Source organism: Rhamphochromis longiceps, linkage group LG19, assembly GCF_057381845.1.
Source record: "Rhamphochromis longiceps isolate RC_006_pf linkage group LG19, R_longiceps_female_GT1.1, whole genome shotgun sequence".
In the NCBI taxonomy this organism is placed as follows: domain Eukaryota; kingdom Metazoa; phylum Chordata; class Actinopteri; order Cichliformes; family Cichlidae; genus Rhamphochromis; species Rhamphochromis longiceps.
In genome coordinates, this window is record NC_140575.1 from 8,016,080 (window position 1) to 8,044,028 (window position 27,949).

Below are 27,949 nucleotides of genomic sequence, written 5' to 3' on the forward strand. Positions count from 1 at the left end.
ATGGCCTTGAAATCTTCTACCAGGTCAGCATTTCTTCGCCTCATACAGGAATCCCATTTTCAAATAACAACAGCACAGCAGATTTAAAAACACTGGACTTTATTAAAAGAAAAATCCATCGAAGGGATGCAGTTTAGCATTTTGAGCAAAATAAAAGATTTGATAGGGAAAAAGTGGCCATAAAGTGCAGATACAAACACTGGCTGACTTGGTGATTTTAAATGTAGTGCGAACTTAAAATAAAATCATTACATTTTAAAAGAAAGAGCTGCACACTGAGCCAACGATACAAAAGTCTGTATTTGCGTTTGTTTTCAACTGATTAAACTTGAACCAATTAGTTTCAGTTCAGAGTGTTACTGAGATTTAAAAAAAATAAAATAAAATTAACACAGGAGTAAAAATAATATCCCATTAGTGTGCAACATGCGGTACTGGGGGGGGAATGCATGACTAAAGATCATTTTTGTTGTAGACTGTGCAGTCATTAACACCCGTTTTCATCACCAGCAACTGTTGAATGGGAAAACTTTACACCCTGTCAATGTACAACAATACTTCAAAGCAGGAACACACAAATGTCTCAAACAAACACTTCACTATCGTCTCTTCGAAGAACATGAAACCAAATAACAGCAACATTAATTCTCAGGTGAGTATAAAAATAACCTTTGTCACAAAGGGGTGTGTGTTGGGGTGGAGAACATTTTTTTTCACTGCGATTTTCACAAGCGGTAAAGTGGGGGGGGGAGTCAGACATTTCACCAAATGTTAGCCCGTTCTGTGCTCTATTAAACCATTAATTTCTTTCCTCAAGCTTGGGGAAAAAGGAAGACACGCAGATGCCTGTAAAACTGCACCAAACTGTACTACAACATTAACAGCTGACGAGCTGCTGTGCGTTTAACGGACACGTTAACTCAGATGTAGAATGAAGTACACAGTTTATTTAAAAAAAGAGAACCTAAAAGTTAATTTTACTGACTATTTCCAGGGTTTTCCTCCTGACAGGAAGTTCATTTATTTGCCATCCAGTATATACGCCGCCTACAGTATGACGACCTGTTATTATTATATGCTCAAAGTTTGACAGTAAGTATCTGCCGCTGTGCTGAAGACCATGACATACACCTGAAAATGTGACTTTGTGTCACAATGCTCACGCTTATTACTTAATAAATGTTTTTAAGACAATGATTTTTATACAGCTTCATCCAAAGTTCCCCAAACTACCCCCATTTTAAACTGTTTTAACAGTAAAAACTGGGCTTCTATGAACACTAAAGCCACATACTAAACAGCCTTTAGTTTCACCTTCTTTCAGTTTCTTCTTCTTTAAAAATAGAGTACTTTAGCATATAAATTTGTCTGCAAAGCAAATGAAAATTATAGTTTTCTTGTGCTCAACACTTTAACCATCATGTCTTTGATTAGAATAACTAAGTAACAACCTGCTAACTGAAAGACCCGTCAATTCAACATGGCTGATGGATAGCTGAGATCTGACATCCTGTTTGTTGGTCTGCACAATAATGACAAAAATAAAGATTAAAAAAAATGTTTGGGGGCTTTAGAGTAATGGCAAAAAGGAATATACAAGTATTACAAAAACTAGAGTCATATGTTCAGCTTTAAAAATTATGCAAATACATACACAGCTTGTGCTAAAGTAGGAGTATTCAGCAATATATTTTGTACAAAACTTTAATGCATGAAACTATATTTAAAGCATTTATGTATTTGTGTGTATACTTCACTAGAATCAGTGAAAAGTTGAAGTTTTTAGACAAAAAGGCCTAAAGATGTACGACTGTGAATATTTGAAGCAGCTAATAACTGAAAAAGAAGATTTCACCTAAACTTTCAACATTTAAACGGAACTGTCACTGAAGGAAAAATCCACCATGTAATGTTACTTTCATATAAATTGGATGCAAGTCTGTGATGTTATTGGCATTTCAGGAACAACTGTGTTTGTTCACACCTTTTCTTATTATGAGATTACCAGAAATGCAGCACAGCTGAATCCTGAAGTGCCGGTAGCATCACAGAAAGCTGCTTTTCTGTCTGCGATAAAGGATTTCAGGGTGGATTTGTCCTTCAAACTACTTGTGATGACGCTCTGTGTGGAAGATCTGGCTACTGCGGACAGTTCAATGACCAAGTCCCTGCTTGGCTCTGTTAAGGTGACCTAGTAAACCTGCAAGGACACACTTCATCACTTCTCCTGTAGCAGCATAACAAAGTTATAATGTCACCATAATTCAACCATGGAAGGTGGTTTATAAAAAAGGTGCGATGCCTCATTTTGTGACATGTTTAATGTTTTAAAAAATTAAATTAAAATCTAATGAATTCTATAAATAATTTTAAATTGGCAAAAAAGAACAAACCTTCTTCTTCTTGTTATATTTTTTGAGTCGAAACATTAATGCTGCATGCCCTGATTTATGAATTAAAACAAAAGAGGATTAAATGAAGTCAACGTCAAATAAATTCTTTTAAAAAAAAAATTAAAGTTTAAAAATAGGTCCAAGCAGCGTACTTGTGGTAAACATTATGTACAAAGTACTGGTTATAGAGGTAATAAAAGTCATTTTTCATACAAACATTTGCAAAAATTACCATGAATGGAACTGGTATCAAGAACCAATGAGGAATCGGACAGATAAGCAGAAGAGGAAGTGGCGTTAATAATATCCAAAGGGTACCAAACCCGACCGAGATGGGTACAAAACACTTGGGTGTGTGCTGCCTGGAGCTTCGCTTCTGGTCCTCACTGGTCTCGAGCTTCGTACAGCAGTTTGGCTGCCTGTTGGAAAGAACAGGCAGAGAAAAAGTTAGTTTCATAGTTTTGGAAATAAAAACGCTCTTGATTTCTTATTGCTTTGTCTCAACAAGCACGCTACAGACCACATTCAGCTACAGTGCTGTGTGAGACTGATGGCTTTTTTAGCCAAAAAATAAAATAAAATGTAAAAACATGTAAAATAAATAAAAGTGCAAGCTCTGGCCTGATGGGGGCGCCACTGGACAGGTTATGATACTACATCCACCTTTCCAGACTTTGCTCCACAGCACTATAATCAGCCTGAGCTGTCCTTTGTTCTGCCTTTTGATCTGTTATTTAGCACGCCACCATGTTTTTATCAAATGTTTGCAATAAGGCTGACTGACCATATTAATGAGAAGCATTTCAATGACACCATGAAACAGAAAAACATCAAGAAAACATGAAGAGGTGCTTATTCAGAGCCATATTATTCTCTGCAACCCAAAAATGTAGAAAAATGTGTAACTAATTAAACTCATAGCTGAATATTAGATGCAGAAACTTCTCTGCATGACTGACAAACCAAAACATTCAGCTTACAGTAATACATTCAAAACTTCACTTCTGATAAGCTTACATTTGAGGCGATTATCTGTGGGACTACAACTTGATGCATGAATCAAAACTCTGTTTTGATTGTTTTACTTATTATTTAGATGGTAAATGGCCTGTATTTGTATAGCGCTTTACTAGTCCTTAAGGACCCCAAAGCGCTTTAGACATTCAGTCATCCACCCATTCACACACTGGTGATGGCAAGGACCAGTGTGTGAATAAAGGACATAAAGCAGTGTCTGTTGTAGGGAGGGACTCTTTTGTGTCCCTGACCTGATTTTATGCTAGCACAATTCTTTATTTCCAGCATAATAAATCATTTTCACTCCTCTCCAACCATTTTTAGGCACTTTAAGTGGGCTGGGCAACTGTTACCTATCTGCACTGCATGGACCGTCTTAGGTGTGCTGCTTATTTTTTTACCTTGTGCATTGCAGACAACCATAATGAAGCCACCTTCTTATCATCTGCTGCCTCCATGCGGAGCTGCTGGACATCCTGAGAGCCCATCGGCTTGTAATGGAGTAGCATTCCACTGGCTCTCGACCCTCCTACACACACGCACGCACACACACACACATATATATATACACACACACACACACATATATATACACACACACACACACACACACACATATATACACACACACACACACACACACACACATATACATACACACACACACACACACACACACACACACACATACATACACACACACACACACACACACACACACATATACACACACATATATATATTTATTTAAAAAAAATGACTGAAAGACATCCTCTGTCTGTTAAGTAAACTGTATTCTTTGAGTCAAACAACAAAAAAAGCAACTTTAAAAAAGGTCATTTTAGTTTTTTTCATGCAAACATCAAGTTGTACACATAGTCTGACACACAAATTAAGTCACTACATATCCCTTTTCCCCATGAAATCACAGTTCTACTGAGCCTTGGACCCTTTCAAATGAGATTTAACATATGTCAGAAACTAGAAGAGTGTAAACTCAGGACAGAAACAGACGACGGTTTTAAAACAATATAAGGCAAACACTAATGGAAATGCACGTGACGACACTGATGATGAAATGATTTCATGTCAGGAAACATGCAACAGTCGAGGTTCAGTGTCCCAAAAGCATCGAACTCATCTCTCTAATGGAAATCATGTTTATGAGCATTGTAGCATTCATCAACTCATTCAGCTGAGGGGATTTTTCTATTAATGAGTGAAAACTCAAATTCTCTGGGTGCTTTCATAGTATGTTTTGGGCTGCTGTGCACCTGTTCTGTTAAGAGCTGTTAGGACACCAAGTCAAGCTATACACTTCCTATACCTCACAGGCCTTTATCAATGCATTTTTACAGTCTTTCTAATTGGCTTGCACCTTCTGCTGAAACTTTGCCCACATGATTTGTCCTTGTAATACACTTGAATCCTGACATGCCCATTGACCATTTGATGGAGCATTATGCAAAAGTTTCTTTACCATGGAAACGATCCTGTGATCATTCGCCGCTCACCAGTGTGTGGATTTGTTTTGCAGCATGAAATCAACTCGGAAGCTTTTCCTGCCCAGTTTGTAAAGAAATGATAAAGAAATAGCCCACATGTATCCCTGAAAGACCTTCAGAGTGAACCGTCTGATTATTTTGGCGACTGATGAATGACTACTCATCAACTGAATTTCTGCCAAATGAATCGGTTAATCAGGCTGCTTAGGATATTAATCATGATCAGAGTAACAAACTGAAATGTTTGGCATTTCAGTTTCCTCTGAGATGCTTCGGGGACCCAGTGATAAAAAAAAGGAACCGCAGATGTATCAGACGCTCCATTTTCAGGCAGCTTCCTTGAAAAGAAAGAAAGCTGATGTGGGAAACATGCAGAAATGCAGCGACATCGATGAGGAACTGTTGACAGACGGACACTGTAAAGCAAATGAAAGCTAACCTTCAGAGATAAAGTGACTGTCCAGTAGACTGGTGTAAGTGTGAATGTCATTCTCTGAGCCCGGAGGAAGAAGCACCGGGCGGCCAAAGCAGCAGAGAAAAGAACTTTTGTTAGTTTAGAAAAAACAGAAATTTATCAGTTAGTGACAACATCTCGAGGAGGAAACGGGAGAAAGAAACAGAGAGAAAGGTGCTCAAAAAATTAAACACACACACGCATATATATGCTTACTTGTAACACAATTTTATTTCACACACTCACCTCCTGGACTTGTCCCATCTGTCAAAATCTGCATGCTGGAGATCCGAGACAGCTCAACCTCAAAGTGGCTTTCACCATCGAGGAACAGATATCTGACGTTCAGGTCAGAGACAGACAGCTTACCAAAAACTGGTGCAAATAAAACTGTTTGTTTTTTTTAATATTAATTATAAGTATTCTCGTTATTTTATGAGCTAATGTAAGATCTGAATCTATGCTATCCACTCTTCTTTATAACAAAAACATTCAAATGCATTCCCCTTTCCCCCCCTCGAGGACAACTGTTAAAACTGAAGTACTTATTTGTTGTGTACAGATTAGAGATGGACCGATCCGATATTACGTATCAGTATCGGTCCGATACTGACCTAAATTACTGGATCGGATATCGGAGAAAAATAAAAAATGTAATCCGATCCATTAAATATCACGAAAGCACCTCACAAAACTTGCAACACGCCGTAACTCGCCTCAGAACGTTAGCACGTCGGAGCAGTATGCATCACGTGATAGAGCGGCTGTGGCATGCGGGACCTGTCGGTGGTCTGGATAGCATGTGGAGCTTCGCTAGCAACCTGGCATTTCATCTCCGACAAAGTTATCCCCGAGAGAAGTAAAGCAAGTGTGTAAGTCCATCTCTGAATGTTTGTAAAGCATTCCCACGTTAAGCTTAACGAGTGACTGCCTCTTCTCGCTGCTACTTCAATCGTGAAACTGCTTAATGATCAGCTGATCGGCTTTTCTGTCGCGAGTCTGTCTGTCTTGTTTGTTTTTGGCCCACTTTGCACCAGAAAGAGCAAACCAGCGGCTGAACAACAGCAGCAAGTTTAAGCTTGATCAGCTGTTGTTAGAATTTATTTAATATTACTTTCTACACCAGGATCTTTTTCTACGTAGCTGACGCTGGTAACTGTGCAGGGGCGGATCTAGCAAAGTTTAGCCAGGGGGGCCGATAGGGCATTAACTGGGAAAAGGGGGCACAAAGACATACTTTTCTTTCTTATTCTCATTTAAAATGTTGAGCTTTTAATAAATAATTATTTGACACCCAAAGTTTTAATTTGATGTAAAATGAATAGAAGTCAATTACTGTATATAGTGACTATTAAGTCTAATATATATACCCTAGTAAGCTATAGTACTTTTTACTTTGGGAAGGTACCATCTGTGCAGTCTGCAATTTTGTTGAAGAAAGATGTTGAATCTATTTAATATTTCTTGAAAAATAATTGATTTCTGTGCATTTTTTTCACACTGCATCAAATTAAGGTTGATTACGTCGATTAAGCATCATGAGGTGGAGCGTGAGGGGTGGTTCCCTATTTTTTATTTATTTATTTTTGTTGTTGCTGGGAGTTGGAACCCTATTAGTTAGGTTGCTTAATATTTATGCTAAGTACTCTTTAAAATACCAGAATAGTGAGGATGGTGTAGGTTTAAGTTTATTAGATTGATCAGTATTGCTGAACTATGAAATATTTTTTTTGTATACAGGTATAACAGAATAGCTTTAGTGTAGTTGTTGTTTTAAACTTGAGTATGAACTTGCAGACTTGCAAAATGCAGCAAGATATTTTAAAAAACAGTTTTGTTGATTAAAAAACACTATATCGGATTCATATCGGTATCGGCAGATATCCAAATTTATGATATCGGTATCGGTATCGGACATAAAAAAGTGGTATCGTGCCATCTCTAGTACAGATGTTATTTATGTTTCCTAAGACTGCAGCGGACATATTTGATCCTGTTCAGCTGGCAGCCTAATTTGCAGACGGAGACATTTCATAGAAGGGAAAAAAACAACATGGCCAGATGTGACAGGTAGCTTTTTGTAATTCAGGTAAAGTAAATATTTGGTATGTCAAGTATGTGCGGACTTAAAGAAGAGCTAACCTGTGATTGTTGGAGAGGCGACACGTCATGGTTTCAGACTTCTCCGACGTTCCCAAAGTGACAACAAAGGTGCCTCCTGTTACGGCGGACATAAACACATTTCAGACACTAACAAAGGCATCACGAGAGTGGAGAGTGAAAACCTGAGGACTGTTTCCAAGTCAGTGGCTCATTTGTCAAACAGGAGGAGAAAACAAAGTATGGCAGTGTTTGCTGCTCGAGCTCTTCATCTTTATTTCTTTCTTTCCTTCATACTGAGCCTTTGATACAAACACACAAACTCCAAACGTGCAGCCGGCTGTTCCTCTACACTCCAGGCTGCTGATGGATTCTTGATAAGGAGCCACACTGTTGCTGTGTATTTATAGCTGCACACTGTCCCACAATCAACAGGATTACCAGGAAGGGACTGATAAGATTAATTCAGAAATTACTTTGATCATATTCCGGCTTTCTGCATGGAGTCAATGTGTCGAAGCATGATTACAGGAAAACAAAACCCAGGCAGACGCTCTGGATCTAAGCCTTTTTTAAAAGTATGAGAGTCCTCACCTCCCAGAAGCACTTTGAGCTGCTTGTCGTAAAACTCCATCTCTTTCTGGGAGACCAGGCTGCACTCGGCGCACTGCCGCACCGGATCAACAAAACACATGCGTTGCAGCGGCACTTTCTTACTGCAGCATTTATCACAGAAACACCGGCCGCACCGCCGGCAGTGGTGCTGTGGGAGACAACACAAGACAGTCTGATTGCCTGGCCGATTGTCAGGGTTAGGATGTCTGTGTTAGGCACTTCAGACGTTCTCAGGAAATCTCAAAACAATCTGGCTGAGATACAGCACCGTTTCCAACCAATCAGAACTCCTATTACACCCCCAACTGTGTGCCTGACTCACTCTCAGTCACAGTATGTCCTACAGCTTACAGTAGAGTATACAATTTAAACAAAACAAGTAGATATGATTTCATTTCTGATGAGGACACAGCACTTCTCCTACTTTTTTATATGGAAACAAAAGACATTATCTGCAAATTACTAAACATGATAATAGGGACAACTTCTTTTATGTAACGTTAAACAACTATGGAGGATATCCTTATACTCTAAAGTTTTTAGCATAAAATGTGTTTAAGGGTTTCAAATAACAGTTTCTAAACAATATAGAAGAGTCCACTTTCCTTGTTTTATTCCAGTTTGACTGCAGTCGAACACATTCGCTCCTGTATTAATTTGTACGGTAACAGATCCCACTACTAATTAATAAAGTTTATTATAACATGTATAATGGATATTGTGCAGACTTTGGAGGTACAAAGTTGTTACGTCTATTTTTTTCTATTATCAGAGCAATTTCCAGTAAATTTCCACATCACTGATTTTGGTGAGTCATGAGTTACATTAGTTCCCAAATTTTTTGGCTTGCCTACATCGAATGTTGAGACCTCTGAGGCCTGGATAACAAATAAATAGAAGCCCTTGATTTCCTGGGGGATCCACCTCTGTGCTGGTGGGTTTCTGTTGCACTCTGATTGAGTAAGTGTGTCAGTTTTGGACAGAATGTGTTTTTTTAATCAGAGACTTTGAGCTGATGAAGAAACACTTCTCAACAAGAGTACAAGAGACTGAGGCAAAGCAAAACCACATCTGCTTCACTGCACTTTTAAAGAATCGGGAAGCTTAAAAATATCAAAACTGTGCTAAAACCTCAAGATAACCAAGACGTGAGGGATGCCGAGTACAGGACGTGTGTAATTCAACACCTAGAAACTGACTTCAGTCAGCAGTCTAGAGCTGGCTCTGATAATGGCAAAAGAGGCAAATATTGAAGACACTTGTAAGGGTGATTATTTTAACTCGACAGATGTAAAATGAAATGGTGGCAGGAGGCTTACAGCGTTATGTCGGTGGACACTGGCAGGAAATATCAACACACGGCTCTGACTAAATGATCCAAGAAGGAGTAACTCATCCAAGCATTCGCAACACAAACGAAAGCCTCACATTTTTTAACAAAACATTTATACTAAACGCTGGTTTGTCCACCATATGTTTGTCCAGTCTGACAGGAAGTCGAGATTTTCTGCAGAGTTCGCATTGTCAGAAACAAAACAGACCTTTCTTTTGATGAAGTCGAACTTGGTGTCGCACTGCATACATCTGGGGCACTGAAAGACAGGAAGAGTGGAAAAAACAGGACGTTACACAACATGCTGAGCTGGACAGCTTTCAGTTAAAGTACTGCTTTAAAGTTTTGCACAAGTATCAGCAGCTAGCCAAGCCACAATAGATCTGCAGCTGTATGTGTAAATAATAACGGTATAAAAATAGTATGTGTCAATGGCTCTTGTGTCTTATGGTCATTACTGACAAGTGGTAACTGTTCATTAAACCATCAAACTTATGATTTATCACTGGCAGATCAGAAGATATGGGTTTGTAATTAGTGCCAGGCTTGTTTTTAATTCCTGCTCCTCTTATTAAAGAACTGAAGGCTGAGGTCAGCAAATAGTAAATGATTAACTTTGCCAGTCTGGTCAAAGTGTCCCTGTGTGCAGCCAGAGTTTACATTTTCACAGCCAGACAGTCTTTGTGTGTCCTGCTGTAGTTTTACTGCACTGTAAAACTACAGCCTTCGAGGCACGAAGGGCTAGCTCCTACTGCTGGTTAGCTAACCTACGTGCTGGTAGTCAAACACGCACACAACCAGAGGGGTCTCGTCATTGTGACGCGGACAAACGCTACAATTAAGTTTGCCGCTAGTTGTAGCTGTTAACTAGCTAACAAGCTCCGTTTGCTGCCAGGCTGGCCGTGACAGCCTGCAACGCCCAGTCCAGCGGCCAACTGCGATGTCCGGAGCGCCGTCAAGCTCGCCGCAGTCAGCAGGATGTAAGCCGGATGTAGAGCCGTTTCACTACAAAAAATAAAAGCCTATCACAGCGCACGACCGAAAGACTAGAGTTTGAATTTAGAGTCGAGCTGTAGTTTTTAGGTGTGATAGTATAACCCACCCAGTCACGACTTTTAAACCAAACAATTAACCAATGGCTGAGCAAAGAAACATTTAGAAATATTACAGCAACAGATAAGAAGATGTGTTGTTTTTAATAATTTAATAGACATATTTAGTAGGGGTGCAACGATATTCGTATCGATATTGAACCGTTCGATACAGTGCTTTCGGTTCGGTACGCATATGTATCGAACAATACAACATTTGTAATTTATTTTATCAATTTTCCTTCTGACGATGCTGTCTGTGTGGAGCGCTCAGTGAATCTGTGTTCGACTACTCCGCCTAGGCTGCACTGTCGAGCGCAGATCCACTGAGCGCTCCACGCAGACAGCATAGTCAGGAGGAAGAGCGCAGGGCAAGCTAGCGAGACAGAAGTTAAGCTCTCCTTGCAACAGGCAAATTGACCCTCATTCAGATCTGGCGTTTGGAATTATTTTGGTTTTCATGTGACGTATGACCCTGAAGGTAAGCGAGTCATGGACTAAAGTAAAACAGTATGTTGGATGTGCCATGCAATGCTCAATTACATTGGTGTGAACTAGTGTGTTAGCGCAGTTAGCTCGTTAACGTGTTGGCCGTCTAGCCCCATGCACGGAGCGATCGGCGGTAGCTCGTTAATGGAGATTTGCCGTGTTGTGGCGCTAACGTCATTTCAACGAGATTAACCCGAAAGCACTAGTGGGAACACAACGAATATGACTGCACATTTACACCGACATCATCCTAGTGCAAAGACAAAAACAACAAGCATGCTACTAACTTTAGCCGAGTCATTTAGACAGCTGTTAGCACATGATTCTCCTTATGCTGCTGAGAATATAGCCCAGAAGAAGCGGATAGTATAGCTTTTATTTTGGAAAGAGACATTTCTCTGTAATAAACTCTCTTTTCCAAAGATGAGTGATTCCTCAATCAGATACAGGGCTTGCAATATCGCTAGCCCGACGTCCCGGAGCTAGCGATTTTTTCAGTCGGGCTACCAAAATCTATCTCTGCCCTGCCCGTCGGGCTATTGTAGGAAAAATATATGTCAATGCTTTTGCATTCTTTCAGAAATGTAGCTGGGTAATTATGTCATTGGCATCGGTGAGCCACTGTCAATATGTGACATATTGAAGTCGCGTTTGAATTTGCGCTTGTTTTTTTGCTTTCACTTTGCAATCGTGCGAACTGTGTATAGAGAGCGACAGCACTGATCTGTGAGTGATGATAATTTGTGCACCAATTCCTCTGACATCGTCTTATTAATCGTTAGCTTACTATGCAAACATGACAAGTGAAATCTCCCGCAGCAAGCTTAAACATGTGAGAGGTTGATCGCGCAGAGAATCGCTGAGCTTATGTGAGTGCCTGTGTAAAAGCAGCAGGAGAAGTTATGACAAATGAGACTATAAGGCAAAAAGAAAGTGCAGCTTTATGGTTTCATGGACAAAATAATTTCTGTGGCTGCAATATGATGAGCTAAATAACCAGGGCTGCACATAAGTGGTCCGCAGGTGCGCATTCGCTGTCAAAATAAAAAACACGCACAAGGGTTAGGGTTAAATTTAAAAACTGTACTTTTGAGTTAAAATATATATTTATAATTTTAATAAATGACAAATTAAAAATGCATGAACATTTTTTTTGTATCGAAAAAATATCGAACCGTGACACCAAAGTATCAAACCGAACCGAACCGTGAATTTTGTGTATCGTTGCACCCCTAATATTTAGACCTACTGTTCTAAAAACTGACTTATTAAAGTTAACAACATTAAAGGATCGGATAGATGCATCTTAGATTATTATCATCAACTGTGCATTTATTATTTTTAAATATTTCTATTTTGAATCTGTCATTATACTGTTACTGTATTTTTCAAGATGGATAGGATCATCATATAGTGACCATCTGTACTGAATGTACTCAGAATAAATACGCAAATTAATCTGAAAAGCACTGATTGTATGAAATAACAATAAAAAACAAATTAAAAAGAAATATTTACTACGCCCACACGCTTTGATAAATATATCTGGTCCTTGAACTATCGTTCAAATAAAAGCAGCTATTTAAACACCATGTGATTATCACTGATAAGTTGAAACAGGGTCTTACATTTTAAAGGCCCAAACAATCACTATTCTAATGTAAAATGTAAACATTTGTTAATTTTGAATGTTTCCTTGTATTTTCCTTTTGAAAATAGTCCAGTGACTTTTGCTGTCAGGATTATAAAAACAAAAAACAGCGCACAAATTTTTTTTTCTCAAGTTGTACTACAATGAATAAAATACAACATCATCAAAACTACAGCTAAAGCTACCACTAGACTCTTACTTTACAATTTTATTCCCACTAGTTTAACAGAGAGGTGATTTTATTTTGGAAACTACAACCGGAAAGCCTTAGTTAAGCTTCTCGTGTTTGCACGGCTGTGATCGCTTGTCGCTGTCAAACCAAATCCGACGCTTGTCTCACCTCTTTGTCCGGGACCCACTGCGGCTCGTCCAGCGAGAAAGGACTGCTAAAGGCGCCGTTTTCCGGAACCATGCGAAGGCCGCTGGGACTACGGATGAGTTTCTTCCCGTCAGGAACTGAAGACATTTTCCTTCAGCGTGTGTTTCTCCTCTGTGTTCAGCGGAGTCTCCTTCGACCACAAAACTCTCATCTGGACACACCTTTCAGGATGATTGACAGGCTGTTTAGCGAATCAGAGCACAGATATGAGATCACGTGTTTCTCGGCAAAGTTGAGTGTTTTGGTTTCTGCAGCCCCTCCCATTAAAAATAAAGTAAACACATTAGCTGGTCATGGAAGAAGAAGTAAACATGCGGGGTTGTTAAAACTAGCACTAAATTTAGTACATGAAAGGTAGATAATGATTTGTGAAAAAAATTATAGATATGTATAGTTTACTTTGGACAACCATAATTTGAGCGGACATAAAAGACGATCTGGCAGATCTAAAAAGTAAAAAACACCAACAGGTTTCTGCATAACTTGGTGAGCTGTGCTGAACAACAGTACCCGTTCCCTCATCAGTTTCTGTTCTGTTACACATTATTACTCTCTAACGATACTGTAATTAAGATGATTACCAGCTTAGCAGAAGACTACAGGTAAGCTTTGGTTACAGGAGCATTTACTTTATACAGAAGACACAGAGCACAGTAGTTTTTCAAATTAAACAACGACCTGGGCAGAGTTTACAGAGCTATTATGTGTGCTTAAAATAATTTCATGCTCCATTTAAAAACATGTGTTTTTAAGTCTTGTGATTTAGAAAAGGGACTACACTTTGGATGCACTTTGTTGTGGACTGGTGCAGGAAGATGGGGCTACATCCATTATATCACCGACATTATTTAGCTCACGCTGTGTCAATGTACAAGCGATGTGCACACTTTCCTCCCTCAGTTTATGTTTAAGTAGTCTTAAAATATATTAGTCCTTACTTGTGTTTTCACAGCAGTCCTTTCTCTAGCAGTTGTCCGTTTTTCTCCCCAAACTCCCTGTTCTTGATCACAGTTTTCAGTTACTTCACTCTGGGCAAAGTCATCTACCTAAAACAAGCCGCCATGACTCTTCTACTGATTGGCTGCCCCTTGCAAATAGAAGGTTTGAACAGCAGGTGGGTGGGGCTCCTGTGCTCACAGCGAGATATCGCTCTTATACTACACCAAGCGAAGAGTGGGGGCTGGCCTCATTATATGAACCTTTTGCTTGATGTTTAATATTAGCATCCACTATTATAACTGTATGTTACCAAATAAGGTTTCAGTTTCCTATACTGACATTTTAATATGAACTCAAAGAAATGATCAAATGATGATATAAAATTTTAAGTTGCTTGAATTTAAAGTAATTTTGAAAATAAAACCACATCTTGCACAAAGCTTAATGCCCGACTTTTAACGAAAGTGACTTGATTGCACAACAAATTCCAGTGGGTTGATCTTTACTGTTTTAATTGAGCATAGCCAAAGTATAATAAAAAATCAGGTCGCATTTATTTTTAAATTGCTGAATTTAAAATGTTAAAATATTAAAATAAGTCAAATAATTTCAATAACTCCACATTCTGAGATTTTCACAATTATTGTATTTAGTTCAAGTTATTCTTGAACCTCTGTATTCAACATCTTTGCATTGTATCTGTGTACACTCCATTCAAAACGTTTTTCTTTGTGTTGCATATTTCATCAAAACCACTGAAGATTCATTTGGGAAATTGGAACAAATAATTAAAAAAAAAAAAGGCAAATACAGTATAATGGTTTGAGACACCTTCATGTGAATGAATTCGTCAGGTGTCGATTTTTATTGAAGTTAAAGGTCTGATCTGTGAGATGTAAAGAGGGCTTCCCCCCCAACAAATTAGAGAAATGAAAACAGAACCATATTGCACAACCCTGCCAAAAAAAAAAAAAGTAAGATTCAGGAAACACAACAGAGACAACGCACAATGCAGCAAATGCATGAGTCACACATCAGTACAATAATCAATGCAGCTTAAGGTGGGAGATCATCATTATTACTTTACGTCAGTCTGATGCTTCCAGTGCAAATCCTTCTCAACTAGATGTTCATGCCAAAGATTTACAAATGTGCTAGGGTTGTTTGGAGATGGACGGTTAAACCCGATTATGGTTGATCTGTGGAGACTTCTCTATCATTAGTGCATTTATTAAACAGACCACTGTGGTCATTCCTAGGCTGATATGGAGGCTTTATTCTATTTTTTTGTGCTGTTTCATCTGTTTGAGCTTTTCTCATCAATCCTTTGTGTGCGCATCTTTGTATATATGTTACTGTAACGCCTTCGTCTAGATCACATTGTACTGAATTTGTCCAATGTGAAGTTCATTGTGTTTAATTTAATCTTAAATGTTAATGTTAAAAGCTGGCTCAGGATCTCTCACCAAATTTCTAATCTTCTAATCTAGTCTGTATAATCTTTGCTCGAATCTAATTTAAAGACTTTAAATTCAAAGACATGCACACAAAGGTCGTGCAGTTGGTAAGGCTGTTTAGGTGCGTTTAGACAAAATTCTAACATTTCAGAACAGGCTTCTGTGTTCCTGTGAAAATATACATCTATAATGTATCTATATGCCTGAGGCAGTATAAACAAAAGGACTCAGCTGCAGACTACCATTGCATGTGCACTCTAATAATTTTTGATTTTCATTATTTCTATAACTTCAATCTATATAGAAAATATATTTTGTAGCAGCGTACTTCTCCATAAATGGACATCATGTGCATTCATGTGTGTCTGAAATGAAAAGAAATGTAAATACACAGCCCAGCTCAAACAGAAGAAACTCTCCACACAAAATATCCCATCTCTGGGATTTCTTAAACAAGGCACCTCATCATCATTTAACCTGTTGTATGTTCTTTCAGTTCAAGCTTGCCACCAGTAAAGGACATTAAATATGTTAAATATTATGTAGCTTCCTTTTAAAGAAGTGAGCATGTACACATAGTTACCTTCATTTAACATAAAGTTATCAAAAGGGCAGTAAAAGGAAAAGTTTAATCTCGAGATGAACTCTTAGAACAATCACAAATCAACTCGTACATTTAGAAACAGAAATTGTTTAAATGTTTTTTAATGATAAGTCCTTTAGTATTCATACCAGGATTATGTTGGATATCTCTAGATTTAACTGGAAATTTAAACCACTTCAAAAAATGTACATTAAAAATCGTTAAAAACTTTTCCACTTTTTGGTTCAACTTCACTCACATGGCAAAGTTTTGTCTCGTCATTGAAAGTCCTGCAAACATTTCTCGTCATTACTTAAAAAGTCTGGAGTGACATTAAGTTTGTAGTCAGTGTGGAAGTACAGCCTCAGTCCTGAGAGTGTGCGGGCCAGCCTTCGTGTGCTAGTCAATTCACGGATCCTGCTCTCAAGGCTTATTACAGAACGATATAAAAAGAAACAGCGCAAAGACAGAAACAAATAAAAACATAATTTACAAACCCCAAATCATGTAAACATGGAACTTCATACATCAAAAGCTAAATATTCAATCAATCAACACAGGACGGATCATTTTTAGGAAGAGGCAGCTGAAAGATCCCTGGACAGGTTTCCATGTTTTTGTGAACTACAGCTGCTGAGATTCATACACATCAGGAGATTTTCTCAACTAATCTACACCCTGTGCACAACTTCATTTGGAAATCTGCAGAACAAAGAGTGAAGAGTCTTAGGAAGTAGAACTGTTCTTATTGGCAGAGTTAGAATTCAGCACACAACCAAATATAAAGAAAATGGTGTCAAATCATCAACACTGGCCAAAAACTGTGATTCATGAGCTAAATCGTAGCTCTTTGTCGTTTTAATGATCGGTACCAGTGAAGACAAACATGGTTTCTTTAGTCATGTTTCAGCAGAGCAGCAAATTAATGAAGCATCTGAAAGCTTTTAGCAAAATAAAGTGAAATTCAGTGCAGCTTTATCTAAAAGATGAACATAGCGATAGTGATTTAAACGACTGGTTTGCTGACTATGGCTGTGAAGCCTCGGGTTCAGCATTCTGTCCTTCACAATCTTCTATTTTCCTTTTTCAAAACATACTTGGATGAAAAACGGCACACCTGGAAAATGATCAGATAAAGCTAGAGAGCTGGCTAGTGGTCACTTCAAAAGAGATGCTAGCAAAAACAGGCTCAAACAAAACAACTTTAAATAAGATTCAATTGTATCCACTTTTAAATCTTTTTGGGGTTTTTTTTTGCTATGCATAGGTTTAAAGCTTAGAAAGAGTGAACAGGTAACTTTTATATATATAGAAAACATGCACTCTTTGAAGCTGCATGCAGATAGAGATGATCTATAAAGACCAAAACACGCTTGTCTCTGCTGTGAAGCTGGGCTTTTCATAAAATGGGTGGTTATGGAGATTTACTTGATTTGGATGATGAATTGTGGGTTTTTGGTCCCTCACTGACCCTTTCCAGGTCCAGAGGTTGCAGTTTACTCCTACCATAGCAGCAAATTTAGCAGTAGCGATATTTAAATCACTGTTATAGTTATTGTTAGGGTATAGCTAAAGAATGACTGAGCTCCTCTCTGTCATTTAAGACTGCCTACTGGCTTCATCCACTGCAGTTTTTAGCCTCACATTAGAAGTGATTTTAAAATTAAAACTCCACTCTGCGCCTGCTTTTACCACCACTAGTATAGGAAAAACCAAAAAAAATTAAACTGTAATCTGAGAGAGTAGCCACTCACAACAGCACACACTTACATACAGTACATGCACATAGAATTAGACTGGAACAAGGAAACATACAGCAGCCCACCCCCTCCTGATATGTACTGATATAATTACATACCACAAATTACCATCTGAGATCATAAACCTTCAAGAGTGCAATGAAAGACTAAAATCTGTATAGTTAGCACATGATGGGATGATGCTGAAGTAGAATACGGGAGATGTCAAGCTTTCACAAACAGCTATTTACATCGAGGATGGTCAGAAGTTCAGTTCAGTTCTCTGTGACCTTTCACCTCCTCAGAGTGAAAAACCTTCAACGCGCCAGGTTAGTGTGGCTGGCACTCAGGTCACGGCTTTTTCTCAGACAATTATTTCGTTCCTAGAGGAAATTAAACAAGCAGAAATCAGATGGAGAACACAGGAAAGTGAATGTTTTCCATTATAGTTAGAGCAAAAAATTGGGTCCCGTACATTTTTTTTTTTTTTGATATAATCAAAAACTTTCAGAAATACATAAAGCTTTCAACAGATCATAAAACAACAAGAGTTATTATCTGAAATTATAATAGGGCAAGGCTGTACTTTCTTATGATACTAAGTAATTAAAAACACATTCCTTCTTACAATTGCAGTCTAAAGGAAATTATGGATACAATGTACCACTTTTTCACTGTTAAAATAAAGAATTGAAGTTGTAAAAACAATGTGTAAAAAAATAACAAACTTACTAAAAATTTGATTGAACATCAAACACTGTTAGTGAAACAGACAATGATGTTAGCCATGTCAGATTTATCACTATTTACAGTGAATGATAAGAGCCTTGGGGAGGGTTTGATAATAACAGTTTATAAAGACATGACAAATCAGAATATGAAATAAAAGACTTGAGTCAAAAAGTATCTGCCAATGGTTCTGATCATTTAAGAGACTGGTTTTTCCTACAACATAATAACATAAATCTGTGGTCACATCTTTGGATATTTGTTCATTTACTGTCATCTGTGGGCTTATTTTGTCTTGAAATAGTAATGCACAATTTCCAAATGAGGGAAGATTGATGAAATTTTAAAAAGTCAAATATGTATTAAAATTACTCCCTGGAAGACCGAAAGCAGATTAACCGAACCCAGATTAACTGTTTTCTAAAGAAAAAGCCTCCTTGAGATATTTCTTATCATTTCTAAGAATTTGTTTAGGGATCCAGCTGCAGTCCTTTGATTGCGGTTTTGCCCCTGGCCTGCAGCAGGACTAAAAACCCTCTGCAGATACTTTTGCACTCGTGTCTTGTTGCTTACTTGGTAGTGGTCATTCGCAGCCTTGTCCGCCACGTTAAGTATCCCCATAGAGCTGGCTCGCTTCATGCTGCACCCACATGCAGGGAGGTGGGGTTAAGGGTCAGAAGTGAGGGGGAGGGGGTGGAGATTCAGTTGTGAGGATTTGAGCTCAGTGTATGTGTTGGTTAATGACATTTGTAGTATTTTCACACTCTGATTAGTTTCACAGAAACGTTCATGTCACATGTATTGTGTTTTCTCTTCCCGTTCATGAATGTTAGAAGGCTGAGTGTAAAATCTGTTACCACTTTCTCCAAAGTTCACCTGAGTAATGTTACAGCTAATTTGCTGTTCATTTGTTACAGTAATAGTAATTAGTAACATTCTTAAATGTTATTGCATGCTTTATCGAAATATAACTTATTTATTAACTTTAATTTATGCTTCAACCTCAACTTAAAAATACATTATGAAGTTTGATGGCTGGATAAACTCTGCTGTCAGAGAAGTCTTTAAATCTGGCAACTGAAACTTAAATTCAATATTTCTTTATATGTGATCTACACCGTACAAATTCTTTAGACAGCCTTCCCCTATAAGAAACTGGTAACATATTTTAAGGATATAGTCTAACAGTCTTTTAATTGATGAGTGGTGTAGACTGAAATTTACACTCAATAAAGTCCGTGCACACACACACACACACACACACAAACAACCTGGTTTCAGTACAGTGACACTGCAGAAAAGAATCCATCCTGATGAGAAATGTAATAAGATCAGCACATGGTTGATCATAAAACAGTGAGATACTGGATCCATAAACTAGTTAATGGGAATTTATGGGAAATGGAAGGCGGGAAATAAAAAATTTAGTCAGCGCAGAAGCTTTTAAATAAGTAAAATTGCCAGAACACTAAAACAAGCTCAGACAAAGTGTGTGTAAAGTGTGGGTTGTTGTGTGTGCGTACGTGTGCCAGTGGGTGCTGAATGTATTTTGCCTATTATTTCTATGCAATATCCTTAACTCACCAGTATGAGCTCCTTCACTTTGTTGCCAGTCATACCAATTTCTCCCACCCCTTGTTTCCGGTCTTTATTTAAGCTGCCATTGTCAAAACTTCGTTTAGGTCAAAATACACAAAATGTGTTACTCTCAAGATCTTCTACACCTCTACAGTAGGACTGGCAGAGAGAAAACTTCACTTTTATGAGAAATATACTGGGAATGAACAGAATACTGGTCAAAGCATCTATGAAGCACTTGAGTTCTGATAACCTTCATTTTGTCTGAATACACTGATGATGTGCATTTAATGCTAATACATCTGTTTTCTGACTGTATGCTAGTGCTGGTTGTGAGCACAGCTGTACCTGCTTTGCCTGACTGACTGGAGCTCGCTGTGTTGCAGGGTGACGGTGCTGCAGAAACGCTCGGCTGTAAGTCTGTCTGAATTTGCAACACTTCTATGACAGATGTGTAACAGCTGGAATTGTGAGAACCAAAGCACAGCCATAACTACTGCTGCAGTGTAACATGTGTCATCTCAAGTCAGCAGTCATTGTATGTTTCAACAGATAGCTATACATCTAGTCTAGTCTAGCTTTCCTGCACTAGTATGGACAGAGCCCGAGGAGCAGCTGACCTTCATAAAGATATGACCAGCTGCAGGCATAACACATTATACTGTTTCTCAAGGTTTCCCTATGCAAGGTAGCAAGTCATAGCACAACAGAAAATACCCCACTGTGAACCTGCAGATACTCTCTCGATGAATATCATGAAATTGCAACATCCTCAGTTTTGTCTTTTGCTCCATTTTTTTGTACAAACTAAAAACTTGCAATTGTTTTTAAATAATTTAGTTAAACACTGTACAGCAGTTAGCATGGACATTTCTGCAGTGATTTACTGAGAACCTATCAGTCATAGTGATGATGGACATGACGGTTGTCATGTCCATCATCCTCATGAGCCACAGAGAAGAGCAGCACCAAAAGAAAAAAAAGGAAAAAAGAGCACACAGATGAAGCATGCAAGTAGGCATTTGAATGGAAGGAAAAAACATTTATTCATAAATAAAATAAAATCAACATGGTACTCTACACAGGAAGAGCCATGCAGACAGGTTGCTTTTCAAAATAAAATTCAAAGAAAGTGAAGAAAATAAAATTCCAAAGCTACATGAAACTCAAACGTATTTCAGTTGAGAAAAAAAAGAAAACAATCCAGAGCCACAAAATGCAATAAATAGGTGTAACTATTAGTGGTTAAAACAAACAAACAAACAAACAAACAAACAAACAAACAAATCCCACCAGCAAAACAAGCATAAAGGCAGTTCAAAAGCAGACATTAGTAGTTTCATTGCAAATGCTCTTTCACATGTCCTGTCATAGCATGTGAATGCCAGTATTATTTTCCCATTTCATCAGTTAGTTCCCTTTGGTTCTCTCGTTTAACAAAGTTCAGGTTTGGTCAGGACAACAGAGGTGTTCTAAAAGCATCATTCAGAGATTCAAATTCAGAAAGAAAAAGTGCAACTTTTATACTCTGTTATACATTCGACATTTAAATGTCTGAAGTTATTCATGTCATCACCTTGTTGTTCTGAATGCAGTAATAAAATATACGTAAACCCATTCTGACCTTCACCTCCAGTCGCTTTCAAATTCCACATAATTTTGAAGTTTCCTGTCACGTGAAGTAAACAGACCGTAAACTCCACTTTTCAGTGGGGGAGTAAATAAGCGGTGGTGGTTTTTGCAAGCTAGTGTTGAACTAAGTTGATGTTTGAAAGTAAAATCACTTCCTGACAGTGGAAGTCGTTCAGATGAAGAACTGTTTATGTGAAGGTTTAACAGAATACATTTTAACCCCAGCAGCAAGTACACATGTGAATAACTGTGGTCCACAGCCAGACTTTAGACTCCACTGTGCCAGACAACAGTCAGGTGTGTGTATTCCAACTCCTTCCGCCAAAAATGGAAGCCGTTGTTTACACCTGTGCAAGTACGCAAATATTCAGTTGTCATGAAGCCTGCGTGAGATGTCAGGCACAAATCACCAATGTAAATGTTTGGCTGGATTGTATTTGGACATGTGGCGAGTATAAAAACATGTATGTTGTTGTAACTATTTGTTGTAAATATTAGACCATTTTATGACATAAATTTTTTTCTTAACATATTAATACTTTTCCTGTATCTCTTAACGCAGAACATTAAAACTTTTTTTTTTATAAAAATACATTTTTCACAAGATATATTTTTTCCTCTTAATATTAAATTTTTTTTTTAAATACATACCTTTTCCGTAATTTGGATTTCTCCCCATGAAATAACACTTGTGTTTTAAAATTTTAAAAATATAAATCATACACTTACTATAATTCTGCATTTTCTTAAAATACTGTCTCTTTTTTATGTAATATTTCCTTACATAAAGGAAACAAAGCGCCTACTGTTGCCAATGACCAAACCATGAACTAAAGAAAAGGTTGAATGCATCGCAGTGCAAACAAATGCAATGGGAAAAAAAGCTGATGCGTATGTGCCAGAAAAAGCTCCTCCATCGCTCCATGTGCAAACACAGCTTTCCACCACTTCACCACCAGCAAAGTACAGTGAATCCCTTCTTTGTTTTTGGTTAGTACACCAACTGCCGTGCTGCATGATGGAGGGCCGGCTTGATCCTCCAGGCCTCCAGTGCAAAGGGTGAGTCAACCTGTAGCGGGGTGGGGCAGGTGTCTGGGTGGAGTTGATAGTTACCCGGGGTTTTTGGGCTCGCTGTCTCGGGACGAGCCGCCGCCTTTCAGCTTGCGAACGAGTTTCTCGCTGCTGCGGCGGATTGACGCTCGTAGTTTACTGAAGGATCCGCTCCTCTTCAGAGAGCCGGAGCCATCCTGGTGGGACACGTCACAGAGTCACTCATACACACCACTATCCAACATATTTAGAAGAGTGCAGACACAGAATGTAGATTAGCATCAAACCAGCGTACACTCTCATTACTGCTTCAAACACATTTTCTGCTACTGTGCTTTAATCGAGAGAAGTCTGTGCATCTTACTACTGACATGACTTAATAATTAAAACTGTCCAAATCTAGGCTACACATACTCACACCCTATCTGCACACTGGTATATGCTAATATATTCACACAAACACTCAGTAGATCACTGTGTGATTTAAAGGAGTCCAATAGAACAGCTCTGCTACATTTAGTTTTACACACCTTGTAATCATTAGTCTGTTTGTATTACAATTAGCATCTTGAGCTGCTGTACTGGACTGCATTTGCTTGTCTCGTGCAAAATTTCATGTGCTTACATGATGCAGTAAAGCAGCACACTCATTACAAACCAGCAGAGATGCTTAATGCGTCATGTGTGGCTTGTACTTCAAAAATAATGCTCCGTGCACTAAACAAGACTGTATTTATTTTGTTACACTGCATCTCATTCTGAGAGACTTCTACCCCTAAACTGTGGCACCATCAGCTGGTGTATTCTGTTATACATTATTCTCATCTTTTCAAATGTGAAAGGCTACACAGAGTGGCTCTGGAGAAGTCACACTGCATAATTTAGTGGCACCATTTTTAAGGTGTCAGCTATATGCCTATAGATGGCCCCAAAATCAAAAATGACATTACATGAAGAGCTCTTTAGTGTGAGAAATATAACACCTCTGACATTTCATCTTCATTTAGTCCAGGGGTGGGCAAGTCCAGGCCTCGAGGGCCAGTGGCCTGCAGGTTTTAGATCTCACCTTGGGTCAACACACCTGAATCACATGATTAGTTTGTTACCAGGCCTCTGGAGAACTTCAGGACATGTTGAGGAGCTAATTTAGCCATTTAAATCAGCTGTTGGATCAAGGACACATCTAAAACCTGCAGGGACACCGGCCCTCGAGGCCTGGACTTGCCCACCCCTGATTTAGTCTCAGCACAGCTTTGATCTCTGACTGTTAAACTCGATGCACTTTATTGGACCTGCTAGTTTCTCACCTGCACCACTTCCTTTCAACATGTGTTGTTGAATAATAATAATAATAATAATGAATCAGAAGTTTGACTGAGGAATAGGGCAGCGTCTTGTGTGGGAGAGAGCGACTCAAAAGGCTATACATAGATTTTTAAAAAAAACATAATTTCATATTTTTTCCAACTTGGATGCCTTAAATGTTTCCATTAACCATTGTCATCATATCCAGCAACATGGTAGGATCAGAGTGGTGAAGCCAAAATAGGTCAGTTACTTCCTAGTCCTGGCAGAACTCCATTTATTTTTGTAAAAATGTAGAAATAAATTACAATAATAATTGAAAAACTGATCCAAAATATGAATTAACTAGTTCCAATGATTTTTAATGTTTGCTTAAACTTTTGATCGGTTGTTTTTTTTTTTATTAAAGAAAAGTATGTCAAAGTTTAAAAGCTGTTACTGCCATGAGTTGTCAAAGTAGTCATGGAGAACCAATTCATACTCTAAATAAACTGAATTTTTCACATCAACGTGACTTTTACCTTTAAAAACTAGAGCACACCTAAAAGATGGGGGGAAAAAGTTGATCTGTAACTAGCTAGAGAGACAGTTAAGCATCACCCAAACATACCTCAGAAATCAAATGAAGAATATAATATGCTATTGATTTCTGACATAAACCTACCCTCTGAGCTTCTGGGAGATTAAATTTAAATATGCATTTTTTCAGAATTGAGTTTTCAAATCTGCAGAACATCCATTATCTGATTTAAACAGTGACATAAAAGATTCAATTTACTGGACTGCGGATATGGTGATTGTTCTTCCTTCCACTGCTGCTGTATCTGAGCAGGACAGGTTTAGAGCTCACTCAGTTATGATGACACACACACGGAAAAGAGAAGGAACACACAAAGAGGCGACAGGCACAGGTTCAGGTGAGCAAAGAGTTTAAGTTTTATTAGAAGTTAAGAAAGATGCACAAACAGGACAGCACACGCAGAAGATTAGTAGCAGGAGGTGAGATCAGACTGAAAAGGAGACTAATTAAATTCCTAAACTTTCAGCAAATGCAACAATAATGCTTTTATACAGCAAATTCTCTGTAACCCCCCCCCCACACCAAACCCTGACAACTATATACACAGATATACAGAAGGTAAACAGAGAGAACACACAAGGTTTAGGCTCTGTATCGGCCAAAAGCTTCACTTTTTTCAAGACCCAACCTGACAAGTGGAAAACTTGAACTGTTGCAGCGTTTCTCCCCGAGACTTAACCATGTAAGCCCACTGCACATTAACTCCAATCACCTTTATGTGTCCTCTTATTGACATCACAACATGTTTTTGTCTGATATCAGTGCAAATGATGAGACAGCAGAGTGACACAGCAAAGACTAAACTCTAAACAGGAGCACAAACCTACAGAGCCACAATCAGCGGTGCTCCTGATCATGCTGACGAGTAAAGTCGATGTTTTTTACAGCGTGTTACGTGACTACCACATGAGACGTTTTCAGTTATCACTACGGATTCTAAAAGCTAATGTTGAATTAAATTGCACGGATGATAAAAGAGAGATGAGAAGCTTCTAACCTCTACAGAGGGAGAGAGAGAGAGGAGGAAGGAGGCTTTAACATGGACCTCAAGCCTTCTCAGACCTTTTTTGTTGTTGTTTTTGGCTCATCTGACCACGACATCAACAAAATGTCATCACTTTTGCTCCTGTGAATGCCTTTGCCAGTATTGTAGTGCTGAAATGTTTTAATTTTTTTAGCCTAATGAAGTTTGAGGTTTAAATCAATCATTTGCACCTGGGTTGAACACAGGATGTCATGTTCACACAGCAGGAAGTTGTTGTTTTTCCTGTGTTTTTTAAACCACAATCTGTCATTTTTAGACCTCAAACACAGTTTACAATTTGTTGCACAGCGGCACTGCTACTGCTTTTTCCCCTGTTTTGCTGTTTAGTTTGGTTCACTGTTTAAGATAAAGATCCACTGGATACAAACACGCACATTCTTGTTGCATTTTGCAGTCATTCTGCGTGACCCTGGCCTTTAAAATCGATGGACCTGTTCAGCAACACTTCATTGATCTCTTTTTAATCACAAAGAAAAGTTCTGACCAAAATTTTGCTCCACTTTAAAACTAAATATAGCACATATTTGGTCATCTCTTTTGGTCATCCACTTTTTGCTTTGATTTTAATGACATGAAATTTTAATGATGAAACTTTAATTGATCTTGTGGTCAGATTTGTACCAAATAAGAAAGTTCATAATTTTAGTTAAAGAAGAGTTCAGTTCAGGAACTTTGTGTCAAACACCCCTCAAAATTCCTCCAAAAACAAGTCTACAAGCAAAACGAAAGCATATTTTAAAGATAGGAGAGTGACAGAAAGAGAGGAAGCAGAGGAGCAGAGTTAAAGGACAAGGAGAAATATCAAGGTATGAAGCACAAGTTTACTGTTGCCATAAAGAAAAATCACCCCAGTCCTCTCCCACCCGCAGCAGATACACATTCTAGCGCAGTGCTTTAGCACAAGTAGAAAGCAGAGGGTTGGATTCGGACACACAAGCTGTCTCCGTATTTCTGCCAGAACCATTTTCACACAGTTCCTGTTCCCAAAAACAACTGAGATTGGGGTGTAAAAGCAACATTATCGCTGTGGTTGAACCCGGTGTGAAGAATCCCGCCACAGAAAAGAGCTGAAGGAAAACTGCAAAGCTGAAGGGGCTGAGGCGAGGTGAGGCGAGGCATCCGTCATGCAGAAGACAATTTTTAGAACCACTACAAGGCATCTGGAGTTACGCCTGCCGGTCAGACAGAGCAGATTGAAGAGAGAAAGACGCAAATGCAAACAGTAAAAGAGAGGGGAAAAGACAGTAAGATGAGATATGGATACAGAGGAGCAATTAAAGAAGGGTGAAGAAAGGAGGGAAGCATACAGGACAAAGACTGAGAGGTTAACAGACAAACCAGACACAGCGTCTCTCCACCCGCCAGTGCAACACATGGAAGACAGAGATCAATAAATGATTATACAACAAAACCCAACACTGTACTGGACAGCCAACACAGTATGGGTGGGCTTTAAGTTACAGTCATTACAGTGACATAATTTGATCAGAAGCAATTATTTTAATATTCTGATTTGGGAAAAGAGCTCAAAAAACCTGTTAAAAACATCTTCAGGAGATCTGTGTCTCACATGAGCGTGATTGGTAACCACTAGTGTTTGCGTCACTAACCTCTGTGTTATAGAGATTCTCATAAAAGCAGCAATAAAAAAAATTTTATGTGCAGTTTTATTTTCACAACAATCCAACTTTACATGGGGAAATCCTGGGAAACCCTGGATGTTGTCTATTGCTCTAAGTAGCTATTTTCAAATGAAATCTGTTCTTTCCAAATCACAGGACTCACAGCAGGAGATAAAAATTAAGAGATAAATAATAATACTTCTGTATTTTCACAAATATGAGGTAGGATAAGATCATTTTAACAGAATAATGGTTGTGCAGTCGGGGGACTGAACTACAATAACACTTCTGTTCCAGCCTCCTCTAGTTTGTGGGAGAACAAAACCATCCAGACCGCATTATATTCCTTCTCCAAGACCATCAGCCATTTTCCACAGCTTGTTCCAGATGGCCTCGGGTCTCGTCCACTCTCAGGCCCAAACCTCTAAAACTCAACAAACTAAACTAAATTAAGGCAGCAGACAGATAATGTCAGGGTGGACTCTTAAATGCCTGAATGCTCTGTGTGGTTATTAGGATGATTTATAATTTTACCATGAAATTACCTGTTTGTAAATGTAACTCACAACTGTGTAACCATTTGGTAGCGACCCTGGCCTTTTCTTTTGGCAGCTATTTTGAAGAATTATGTAAATTAACTTTAATGTCAGCAGTCACATGGCA

General features: G+C 38.5%; 2 protein-coding genes across 10 annotated transcripts in view; both read right to left on the reverse strand.

The window, feature by feature from the left end:
• Positions 1–80: 80 nt before the first annotated feature.
• zfyve21 (zinc finger, FYVE domain containing 21) lies at positions 81–13,198 on the reverse strand. Of its 5 annotated transcripts, none has more exons than XM_085392274.1 (8): positions 12,989–13,198; positions 9,626–9,676; positions 8,064–8,232; positions 7,512–7,587; positions 5,616–5,707; positions 5,355–5,458; positions 3,812–3,939; positions 81–2,812 (listed from the first exon to the last, which is right to left on the reverse strand). In XM_085392274.1, exons 1-8 carry the CDS (start codon positions 13,112–13,114, stop codon positions 2,521–2,523), a joined length of 1,038 nt encoding a protein of 345 aa, XP_085248400.1. In that variant the 5' UTR covers positions 13,115–13,198; the 3' UTR covers positions 81–2,520. The 5 variants fall into 5 exon arrangements, with proteins under 5 accessions (XP_085248400.1, XP_085248401.1, XP_085248402.1 ...); XM_085392275.1 differs by having other exon boundaries at positions 2,635–2,812; positions 5,355–5,408; XM_085392276.1 differs by lacking the exon at positions 5,355–5,458 and having other exon boundaries at positions 2,635–2,812; positions 12,989–13,197.
• A 3,782-nt stretch (positions 13,199–16,980) lies between these two features.
• The window catches only part of klc1a (kinesin light chain 1a), a 56,187-nt gene continuing 45,218 nt past the window's right edge, over positions 16,981–27,949 (reverse strand). For 3 of the 5 annotated variants that reach the window (XM_085392266.1, XM_085392263.1, XM_085392264.1), the window contains exons 14-16: positions 22,798–22,931; positions 19,048–19,114; positions 16,981–18,128 (exon numbers count right to left, since the gene is read on the reverse strand). In XM_085392266.1, coding sequence (XP_085248392.1) covers positions 18,063–18,128; positions 19,048–19,114; positions 22,798–22,931 — 267 coding nt within the window. In that variant the 3' untranslated portion in view covers positions 16,981–18,062. Of the gene's footprint in view, positions 18,129–19,047; positions 19,115–22,788; positions 26,837–27,949 lie in introns of those variants that run through there. The other 2 variants (XM_085392267.1, XM_085392268.1) reach the window with 2 other exon arrangements.

Excerpts from the sequence above, each read along its gene's own strand:
- zfyve21 (XM_085392274.1), bottom strand. The coding sequence starts at position 13,114 with ATGTCTTCAGTTCCTGACGGGAAGAAACTCATCCGTAGTCCCAGCGGC. Across the intron at positions 9,677-12,988 it reads AGTGGGTCCCGGACAAAGAG|TGCCCCAGATGTATGCAGTG; the intron begins GTGAGACAAGCG and ends CCTGTCTTTCAG. Across the intron at positions 8,233-9,625 it reads TCGACTTCATCAAAAGAAAG|CACCACTGCCGGCGGTGCGG; the intron begins GTCTGTTTTGTT and ends TGTCTCCCACAG.